The 12,028-nt window shown below is 39.7% G+C and overlaps 1 protein-coding gene across 3 annotated transcripts in view; it reads right to left on the minus strand.

Moving 5' to 3' along the window:
• Nucleotides 1–12,028, minus strand: part of LOC126470370 (chloride channel protein 2) — a 516,483-nt gene that overhangs the window by 287,708 nt on the left and 216,747 nt on the right. For 2 of the 3 annotated variants that reach the window (XM_050098185.1, XM_050098187.1), the window contains exon 2: nucleotides 4,342–4,624. In XM_050098185.1, the coding sequence (XP_049954142.1) occupies nucleotides 4,342–4,624 (283 nt within the window). Of the gene's footprint in view, nucleotides 1–4,341; nucleotides 4,625–6,377; nucleotides 6,832–12,028 lie in introns of those variants that run through there. The other variant, XM_050098184.1, reaches the window with a different exon arrangement.

Consider the following 12,028-nt stretch of genomic DNA (forward strand, 5'->3'; position numbering starts at 1 on the left):
ATTACCCACTTATCAATCTAATCTTATCTTATGGAAGGAGATAGTGCTGCCCGTCTCTCTTACCGAAAAGCTATGTACTTTGCGAAAGTTGACATTTTTTTGACTGTTGTCAAGGAACTGATAGTTCACTTTGCGAAAAAAAAAAAAAAATAAATAAATAAACTATTCAGGTTCGCAGCTGGAATTACACAGACATCATGCGAAAACTAAATGATACTAGTTTATGCAGTCAGTGAGAACATTTCATGTTCGTTCTCCGCGAAACATCTAACTTATTAAAGTTTCAGTCAGAAAAGTTTGATTACTACGCATTTTGAGTTTATACTGAAAAATGATGTCTCTATAAGAATGAATTTAATGTCAATTTATGGTTTTAATTTCTTGTGAACTCATCCTTCAGAATTTGGAAAATATGTCTTAATGGAGCGAGTTGTGTATTTTAGTTCATTCGCTGAAAATAATTTTATGCATTTTATTTTTAATGGTTCAAATGGTTCAAATGTCTCTGAGCACTATGGGACTTAACATCTGAGGTCATCAGTGCCCTAGAAGTTAGAACTACTTAAATCTAACTAACCTAAGGTCATCACACACATTCATGCCTGAGGCAGGATTCGAACCTGCGACAGTAGCAGTCGCGCTGTTCCGTACTGAAGCGCCTAGAACCGCTCTGCCACCACGACCGGCTTTATTTTCAATATAAGAGAATAAATATAACGTGCTATTGCAAATGCACAAATATGACGACGATAAGATCTTATTGTGCCAAATGTCATTAATTAAAGTAACAACATTTGTGGTTCTCGGACATGCGGTTCTCTGGTCTGGAGGGCTTCAAACCAGTGGTTCAGACAATTCTGTGACACTCTTGGATACGGATTTCTCGACCTCCAGTATGCCATGGCGTATTGTAGCACCCACATTAACAGGTCAGTCGTCCACGACAAATAGGAAGTGGCTGCTAGTGTAGCAAAGCACGTACAGCATGCAAATCTATTTTTTTTTTAAATAGAGAAACCTCTCTACAGGACTGATAATCTATGTATCAATTTCGGTAAGGCGGTAATATGAGAACCTTTAGTTACAAAGCGTAGCATTCGTCATTGCGGATTGGAGAAATTAAACATTAATGTAGTATTATAAGGGATGATCAATAAGTTTTCGTTTGAGGGCGTTGCTGCAGCGTGTACGCAACCCATTGCGACTCCGATGCGGCTGTATAACCACGGACATGGAGGCAAGAGGTTAGTGTAGCCTACAAACAAAAACTTTTTGACCGCCTCTAGTAGTTAACCACAGGAGCGTACTGGAAAGTTCCTAGTACAATTCTCACTTATAAACTGTAACAATGTCCACGTAGTATTTTGAACAGAAAGCTGACTGAAACGAGAAATGAAATTTTAAATTCCAATTAGAATGTACGGGGCTAGGTTTTTCTTTCGTTTTTCAATCTCCGATCGGTCACGAAATTGACCCACAACGAAAATTCGGTGAAGCTTTGCGCAGGTGTGTCACGCAGTGCCTCTAGTATGTCCGTTCTCGTGTCACGTCGCATTTTTCAATTCTGAGCGCACAGTGAGCAATTAAAGATGTGTAGAACAATGGTGTCTCCTGCCAAGTGTAAGGGTGCCTGCTGAGGGGTTTCGCCTGATTTCATGCAGGCTATACAACGTAACTGACATGCGATTCCTTCTTCGGGACAGTTCTCGGCCGTACACCACAGGTGAAGCGAAGACGCTCCTGCAGCATTTTCGATGAGAAATGTTTGATCACCTATCATACAGCCTGGACTTGACACCCTCTGATTTTCATCTTCTCGCTCACATGAACCGCTCGCTATGAGGACAAAATTTTGGTATAGACAACGAGCTACAGACCAGCGTACGGAATTGTCGGAAGTCACAGGCTACTGCCTTCTACGACGAGGGTACTAGGAATTTGTGCCACGCTTGGACATTTGTCTAATTGGAAGTGGCGACTGCGTAGTGTAGTAGCTGAAAGGTATAGCTAAATGTTGAAAATAAAACATTTTTGACTTTCACTGTGGTTTCCATTTCGCGACCGATCGGAAGTTGAAATATATATACAGATTCCGACAGCGAAATAATTTGACTGAAGGTGGCTCACACATGGTAATTAGGTATTTTTATGGACCACCTGCCTCAAGAGCAGTTGTGGCGAAACATTTCAGGGTAATCTTGGAGGAGGTCACACGTAAATTTCCTAATCACGTTATACTATCGGAAGATGATTTCCACTAACAAGTTATCGAATGAAAGACTCAAGTGATTAGAATGGGTGACGAAGAAACTACTTGAATCTGGTTTATTTGGCAAACTACTGCTGAGGTTCTAGAAAGTTAGCCAGTGCGTCTGTTCACGTGTCCTTTTCCTTATGCCGCGTTGGAAGTCATTATACGAGACCTACTAGGAAAGTAAGGTTCGATCGGTCGCGAAATGGAAACCACGGTGAAACTCAAAAATGTTTTATTTGCAAGGCCGGCCGGAGTGGCCGAGCGGTTAAAGGCGCTACAGTCTGGAACCGCACGACCACTACGGTCGCAGGTTCGAATCCTGCCTCGGGCATGGATGTGTGTGATGTCCTTAGATTAGTAAGGTTTAAGTAGTTCTAAGTTCTAGGGGACTTATGACCACAGCAGTTGAGTCTCATAGTGCTCAGAGCCATTTTTTTTTATTTGCAAAGTTAGCTACATCTTCCACCTACTTCTCTATATAGTCGCCGCTCCGACTGAGACATTTGTCGTAGCATTGTACCAACTTTCCAATACTCTTGTCATAGAGCGCAGCTGCCTGTGCTGTCTGCCAATTCTCTGCGTTGGTCTGCAACTTGTCGTCTGTACCAAAATATTGTCTTCATTATCAACGGTTCATGTGAGCAAGCTAAATCCGGACTGTATGGTTAGTTATCAAACACTTCCATTCGAAAATGTGGCAGGAGAGGCATTGCCCCGCAGTGAGCGATCGAGAAACGTCATGAAGAAGGAAACGCATGACAGTTATGTTGTGTGGGCTGCATGATATCAGGAGAATTCTCTCACAGGCACTCATACTAGGCGTGATACACTATTTCCTAGGCATCTTTACGTGCTCACCGTGAACTCAGATCTGGAAAGAGCGACGTGACGCAATCGACAGGTATACTAGAGAGACTGTCCAGCACATCTACGCAAAGCTTCATCGGATTTTCGCTGTGGTTTCCATTTTGCGACAGATTGGACCTTACTTCCCGATTTGCCCTAGTAGACAACATGAGACAGAATAGTGTATCTTCTACAAGTTAATCTGGGGACAGAAGAGTCTCCATGGAGCAGTTCGATTTAGAAGTGACCGAGTAGCTACAAAAGTTAGGTTGACAATATGACAAAGGATAGTAGCAAACAGTATCGGAACACGGACTTACTGCCGCTTGTCTTCGATTATGGACTCTAATACAAGGTTTTTACTTGGTTAAAATTAATCTCTCCTGCGGCGTCTACAGAGAGGAAAAATACTTTCATTTCTTCTGTATGAAAATACGAGACTGTATTATGAGAGGCTATACATCACAGTTTGTAAAGACGAATTTATTGGAAAATAGTTTTGCTTAATCTGTGCAGAGTATCCGCTGCGTTGGTTGTGTACGTCACAATTTAAAATTGACCCTGCCTTTTGTGTGCTGCAGATTATCAGAGATTGGGGAGAAGTCCGTGACAATTAAGTTAAAGCGAAAATTCTGTCCGTGAGACGTGCTTGGATCCCCAGCGCAATTCTGGTTAAAGGCAGAGATCATGATCCGATTCCCTGTCCAATTTGGAGTTTTAATTTGTCCCGCACATTCAGTTAACTTCTTTCTTCTTTTGCAGCTTCAAGCTAATTTAAAAAAAATGTTCAAATGTGTGTGAGATCTTATGGGACTTAACTGCTAAGGTCATCAGTCCCTAAGCTTACACACTACTTAACTTCAAGTATCCTAAGGACAAACACACACGCCCCTGCCTGAGGAAGGACTCGAACCTCCGCCGGAACCAGCCGCACAGCCGGCCGATGTGGCCGAGCGGTTCTAGGCGATTCAGTCTGGAACCGCGCGACCGCTACGGTCGCAGGTTCGAATCCTGCCTGGAGCATGGGTGTGTGTGATGTCCTTAGGTTAGTTAGGTTTAAGTAGTTCTAAGTTCTAGGGGACTGATGACCTCTGATGTTAAGTCCCATAGTGCTCAGAGCCATTTGAACCATTTTGAACCAGCAGCACAGTCCATGACTGCAGCGCCTCTGAACCGCTCGGCTAATCCCGCGCGGCCAAGCTAATTTACGCTAAATAAAACAGAATGCACTGGTGGCTTACCTTTATTGCACATGCTGATGCCCCTGTCCATAAAATAACTTAATAATGCCATAATGACACCTAGAAGTGCCAAGAACACCCAGTCTTCACCCAGTTTGGCAAAGGTATGGCGCCACACGAACACTATGCCAGCTATGACCTTGCTAGTGCATTTGCCGCGGTATTTTTGAAGTTCTTGATTCCTTAACCTATCTTCCTTCTTTCTCTTCTTTTCCAGTGCTTTGAGCCGGCGTGCTTCTTCTTTTGCAAATTCTCCTAGGTCTTTGGTATACCGGCCATACATCTGAAAAAGTAAGTACTCAGTTAAAGAAATTAAGACACAGTATAATGAGGAATTTTCATTGACACTAACTGAAAAGGTAGCCTTTTTATAGGAGATATAATGTCATCAAATACGTAATATTATAAATCTGTAACGTTTTCACTCACTACTTGTAACTTTTATCTTTTAAGTGCCTGACTATTAATTCCGTCGAAGTTCTCACACAATGTTTAAATGATTTAAGGGAACAGTGTGGTAAAATATTTAAAAAAAATTAGGATCGTTTATCTCGGATTTCATCTTTTGTAAATTTCTCAGGTATTATACACAGGTCTAACGTTAATCCATCATGAACTTTAACTATTGACAATCACCTTTAATTTTTCATGAAATATAACGAGCAACTCTCAAATGGCATATTAAAAAGTGGCATACGCCAGCACACCATTGCGGGAATTTCGGTAAATTATTCGTCAATACAATCGCTCTGTTTTGAGGAGAAGCTAACACGTGCTTCAGGTTTCATTCAGAAACCATCCATTTCAGCGAAAACCGCAAGGTATGTTAGGGTGCTCCGTCAGGACTAGACTAACTTGCAGAGACTATGGAAAATCATAAATTGCTTCAATCAAACGTTACAAGCCGAATTATTTACCGGTAGCCAGAAGATGTATGTTTTACCGGAGGTACGCAAACCTAATTTTTTTCTTCATTTGTGTGTCTACCGTGCCTGTCGTTGTTTTACAGTGATTAAAGGCATTTCGAATACGCCTTTGTAACTAAAAAAAATAGGTCTTCGTTGTACGTGTTATATTTTATTCACTTTTTGCAAGTTCTGTTCAGTGCTCTGCATGTGCACGAGAGAACTATAAAGGAAATTCTGGTGAACGGAGGGAGTAACTGCGATACTATCGTTGTTTTTTCCGCTGTCATTGCCGACATTTTCGCTTATAACTTCTGACTGCACAGTTTCCGATTTCAGTTTCATTGTGTTATTTTGCTACTTTTGTGCTTCCCCATCTTTGATAGGTTGCCACTGAATCACCCTGTAAGCGATATATCTTTGTTTGAAGCATTTCGCTAACAAACAAATAAGAAAAAATTACTCGCAGTTTCCCGTTACTGAAAGCAGACCGCACATGTTACGCACTGAAATATGTACGAACACTGGCTCAGTTTTCCAATGTGAGACTTTGCAATCGCGTACCAATAAACAATCACTGCAGTCATCTATAGAGCTCTCTTACTCTCTCTCTCTCCCTCTCTCTCTCTCTCACTGTATATCATCTCTTTTTTTTTTTTCTCTTCAAAACCGAAACCAAAAGTATCGAGTTTTTGCTAGCGAAACGCATATATGTTACATAATATTTCAGCATAATTTCTATACATGTTAAATAAGGTTATTTATTTGATCATTGCATGCATTCTATTGAAGCATTAAATTGGGTAACAAGTTTACATCTAATCTATCTGCAGTGCTTGGATTTAGTTTTCGTAAGTTAAGGACCACTTTTGACTCGACCGTGTGTCAGCAATTCGGAGACATGAAATAGAGAATTTTTGAAATTCCATTTTTCATCAAACATCACTGTTTAAAAGCAAAAACCGAAACACAGTGAAATAAGAATACTATCTCGAGTATACAGTTATCAACAGCAAAATAGAAGTAAAAAAAAAAAACAAGATAGTGTTTATAGATCGTGCAGAGGGAACTGAACTAAGCAAAACAGGCTCTGCTCATTCTGGAGTGTCGAACTCCTGTACGCAAACTCACCACTGTGTGGACATAATCGAAGTCCTCCATTAATTCGGCAGGCAGGGGTGCGGGACACGGGTAGAACGCCTGCTGGTGCATTTTCCTATTACGCTGCTTCATGTCCTTCATCGTAGAGTCTTCCAAGTTGTGCCTCCGCATTTTGTACTCGTTCATGAGACGATCGAAGTCTTCCCATTCAGAGTCGATGTCGTCCTCTTCCCCGTACTCCTCCGGCACAGTCGGTAAATGCGACATCATGTCAGTTTCCTTTCTTTCTTCTGTGAACTGTAACTTGTCTTTACTTTTTCTTTTCTAGTGTCAGCTTCTATACACGCGTGGGAGGCGCTGCAGACATCTTAAATTGCAACTCCACCGCTCATCCACTGCCGACTCCGATCAGCCACGGCGTCCGAACGCAGTGGCCAGGTCGTATCCGCTCAAGCCCGTCTAGCGCCAGCTACTGTCTGACTAAGCGTGCGACGTGCGCTACTTGCCCAATCTACTCCGCCGACTTAATTGGGTGTCATTTCAACCTCAATCAAATTCAATCTAACGCAGTACCACTCGCAAAGAACTTCGCAAGAAAGAAACTGGCGTATCTGCCAGCCTCGCGCACTTCTTATCGCAGCGCCAATATCGAATGTAACAAAAAGTTGCACTGAGTACCCCTACACAAAAGGGAAAGTTACTTGTGTGTCCGAAAATAAGGTAAGTGTATTTTTATTATGTAATTTTACTTAGATCTGTTGGCTGCGCAAAATGCATATATGTGTAAAGGATGCAAATTAACTGAGTGAAGTTAACACACAGCCCTTATTAAAAATTGTGACGTGTTATGCACCATACCTTTTTAAATACTCTGAATGATCTTAATAAAATAGTTAACATTTTAATTTACATCAGACTTTTTCTTACTGTGATGGTAACAGAAGTCTCTTCATACAAACAACGTTAATAATATTGCGTATTTTAGAAAATGGAACATTGTACACTGTATTTTGTTGTATATGACAAGAGACGTCGTATCTATAAGTGTTGCGAACCACAGGTTAATGATATGTGCTGTTGGTTGCTCGTATTACAGAAATAGATGTTATTCGCTTTGATATCCTGTGATATTGTGAAAATAACAAATATTTTAAGGGATGATCTTTCCTTTTCCGTAAATATCATAGCTACTGTATATGGAAGTACAAATATGTTTCAGATTCGTGACACGAACACAACAAATGAAAGCGAATACTATTAGTATACAACAAATTCTTTTTTTCTCATCCAGCCTAAACTTAAGTTATATTTACTCTCTCCTGGATTTATTGCTCCTCATTAAAATGACATGTCAGAAAATTATGTGAAAATATGTTATTAAAGCACAGAGAGGGCCGGCTATTAATTCTGGACTACAGTAAACAAGTAATTATCTTTTTATGCTTGTGTTTCTAAGATATTCCGGAAAATTGAACCAGTCTGTATTAAAAAGATACGGAATTGATCGAGCTGCTAGTTTCCGACTAAAACACTAGGGTAAGTGTTATTTTCTTACTGTTCCAGTAAGAATCTTCAACAAATTGTAGTAAACTGTAAACACAACGAAAAACTGGCAGATGTATTACTTTCATTCTAAAATAAAAGAGTAATAGCTCTCTTTTTATTTTCTATGTTTATCTGCTGTCGTCTATAATGAAGGCAGAAGTGGAACTTGGGTTGGATTTCAGTGTTAATTCCATGTTACGTATGTATTGCATCGCTCACCATAATCCATTTCATACGTCGTCTAAAAGGAATGTTCTTCTGCTTTATAAAAACTTTGCAACGATCAAAGCTAGACGCGTTTAAAGACGTGAAGCTGGAAACAAAATGGTTTTCTATGTTGCGGAAAGGCTACAGACGTCCACCGAATCGAGGAGACGTATAGAGCAATGTGAAAGTAAATTTCAACGTTTTACAATGCAAGCATTCATGGAGGTCTGTGTGCACCTAACGCTGGGGGATGTGATGAGAAAGGAGGTGGGAATCGCAAGCTCACTTCACGTTTACGGAGAAGTCTTGCTAACGAAGATCAATTAGTGGTACAAAAGTACCCTCCGCCACATACCGTCAAGTGGCTTGCGGGTTATTGATGCAGATAGGAAAATTAGCGTATTGGTCTGTATGGGTAACAGTGGACCGCCTTCTTGCCGCATTAGTAATTAAAGTTCATTAAGGCCAACAGGATTAATGACTTCATTTTTCCTTGGAAAACGTTAAGGGACGATAGGGCTAAGTGGAATGTCATGATATAGCACAAAAAAATGTGGTGAAAATTTGAGATGACAACAGCAATAGTCTGCCTGACTCACAGCCAAGGAAAATTTTGAGAAATCAGAGGTGAACAGCGCGCCGCGATGGACGAAGTTATTTGGCTGTTACAGGAAAAGTGGTTTATTCTCCCAAGAACTGAAGTTTATAGGAACGCAGATACGCAGAATGTACTGAGCTTCTAGCTTAGAATCACTCACATTAAAGCTGCAAATTACCTACAAAACAAAACCAGAATTTACAGGCATTCCATTGTACAATATGAAGGTAATGATGTAGACTGACACTATCTGTGCTAAGTTTGAAGATAAGGTAAGATTTACAGAAATGACGGAATGTCCAGTACTGTAGTAAAACAAAAAAGGGGATTAATAAGGTATGAAAAACACAGGGAGAGGAAAGCATAAGAATTTCCATGACTGAAAAAAAGCAAAATTCGCAATAAAATTGTACGCCTATGCAGATAACAGTATACTGATGCAGTCTCATATATTTTGTAGCTAGAAGGATATTTTTTCTAAACAGAACAAAGTATGGTAATTATGAGCAACGTAGAGCACAAGAAAATAATTTGGTTGGGTTAAATAAACCTATTTGTTTTGTAAATAAAAGCTGCCTTCTCTTGGTACACTGTATTTTATTTCTCCCAGACGCGTTTTGCCTTTTTCACTGTAAGGCATCATCAGTGCGATCTCGAATGATACAGTTTGGTTTTGATATGTGATATTTATAGAGTATAAAACAGTTCGCGTCTCGTTTTTATGTAAATTAGTGATTACTTACAGTTCTTCGCGTTTTTCGTTGGCATCTGCGTTTCCTCTTATCTGGTCAATGAGAGGAAACGCAGATGCCGACAAAAACGCTAAGAACTATTAAGTAATCACCTATTTACATAAAAAATGAGATGTGAACTGTTTTACAGCCCAAAAATAACACATTTCAAAACGAAACTGTATCATTCTAGATCCCATTCGTGATGCCTTACAATGAAAAAGGCAAAATGCGTCTGGGAGATATAAAATACAGTGCAGCAAGAAAAGGCGGTTTTTATTTACAAAACAAATATTTCTGTGCTTGCTGCGGAGGATGGCCACGTAATTAATATGAACCCAGTTTCATCAATAAATGACTTTAAAGTGAAAGACAAAACTTTGGAGAGACATAAATTTCCACAAGAACTAAAGAAAGTTCTACAGAAGGAAAGAAATACGAGACGGATGAGCGTTGTTTGAAGCATTACCCCCAACTTAAATTCCGAATTCAGTAAAATCAGAAACGCAAATCATTCATATTTGGTCTGATTCAAGCTCTCTGGAGGAAGCGCTTCGAATTATAGGAAATCTAAAAATAAAATAACACAAAATTCTTTTCACGTGGTGCAAGGTGACCACAGAGGGATGTACCACTGTGGAAAATTTAGTTTGCAACCAGCACGTCGAAATAAAGAAACTGGTGTCCAAAAGAGCAGACAGTCTGATGACATGACAACAACAATAGCTCCGTGATAGCTGCAGAATGCGTTACACCAATTGGAATAAGTCGAAAAGTCGAAATAAATTATGTACTGATAAAATTTGCTACACAGAACCAGTACAGGAAGTAAAATCCATATCCATTGTAGTATCTTTCATTCATCATAAAATGCGGTGTAATATTTCCAAAGTTACTGAATTCCTATCACTGTCTATCCAAAATGGTTAAATAAATTTGTCCATGCGTCTCTTCTCTATATAGGGAGAATTCCAAACAGTTCAACAACATATTTTTCCGTTTGCAGCCAATGTTATGAAACTTGTTGAGATGTTTTGCTTCCAGGCACTATGACAGTTATTTGGCCGCCGTATCTCGAAATGCTTTAATGATCTATAATTTTCCGCTTGTTACCTTTACTACTGTATCATACAAAACACAACATTATTTACGCAAGTTCTTATAACTGAGAAGTCCCCATACACCACGCTCCACGTCTCCTCTTTGCTTTTCCACTTAAACTGTTTTACCTAATGTATTTTTCACTAACATATAATTAAAATAGACCAAAAGTACAACCATAAAGAAAGGAAGAGGGACTAATTTCAAATAATGGAAATTAATAAATTCATTTCCATTTGTCCAAGCTTAGTACTGAACGACCAGGCACAGTTCCCTTATTTGCCACTTGTAACGCACACAAGGTAAGATCGGAGAAATTAGGGCTCGTACGGATGTTTATAGGCAATCGTTTTTCCCTCCCTCTATTTGCGAGTGGAACAGGAAAGGAAATGACTAGTAGTGGTGTGTGGTACCCCCCGCCATGCACCGTATGGCGGCTTGCTGATTATCGATGTAGATGTAGCTGCAGATACTACTCATGATCCCATCCAGGCCATGTGAATTACCCCTCTTACTCACATGGTCCATTTTTCCTTTATTACAGTTACTATAATTTTTCTTGCCCTTTTTAAAAATTACTTTGTATATTTACAGCTGTTTCACTTACCTGCTTAATCTCACTAGTATACCTTATCTGTTTGTAATTTAGGACCTATTAAAGACAAGATTATTTTGTTCGGTCACTCTCTTGCAACATGTCACCAAAGTTTATTATTGAGTTTATTTTCTTCTAAGAACAACTGTCGTAATTTATTGTATAGTTCATTAGTTAATGTGTGACATATTTTATCTTAGTTAAATATTCTCACATCACATTTCCACTGGGATAATTCCTCTTGTTTTTATCCAAAACCAAACATTAACAGCTTTCATATTTGGAAACCGAGATACTCTGTCGATGCCTTAGTTTAAAATCTTTGATCCTGCAAAAATTTCACTACAGCACATATTTATTTTTGTACTTGATGATGGCGTATCAGCCAAAAACCAGTTTGTGAAATAAATAATAAATATTGTAGAGTGTTACACCAGTGTCGTGCGTATTGTCATTCATAATGTACCAACGTAAAAATGCTCCTATCGGAGCACAAAAAAAAAGACAAATATACTACTGTTTATTTAAAAGCCTCTGACTGGAATGTAGGGTACCAGCTGTCTCACTCTACCTTCCTCAGCATCTTTAACAAATTGTCAAAAATTGTGGCGAACGCATTCGCGCTCTTTTTAAAATCTCTCATTCCCACAAGCTCCCATAACTGTAACAAGCTCACATCCAACAGTCCATCGCTGTAAGTTGCTCACACCCATCCATTCCCAGCTTGCCCGTTCTTACTCACTCATTCACCCCGATACATTGTCATTATCTTGTTGTGTCAATCTCCTGTCTCACAGGCACAGTCTCCTTCTTTCTGTCGTACTTCCTCCTCCCATTGTCACTGTCTCCCTCCTGCTCTCTCTTACTGCTACTATCTCTTCCATGACTTCCCACTGCTGCCTTC

Source organism: Schistocerca serialis, chromosome 3, assembly GCF_023864345.2.
Source record: "Schistocerca serialis cubense isolate TAMUIC-IGC-003099 chromosome 3, iqSchSeri2.2, whole genome shotgun sequence".
NCBI classification, from domain to species: Eukaryota; Metazoa; Arthropoda; class Insecta; order Orthoptera; family Acrididae; genus Schistocerca; species Schistocerca serialis.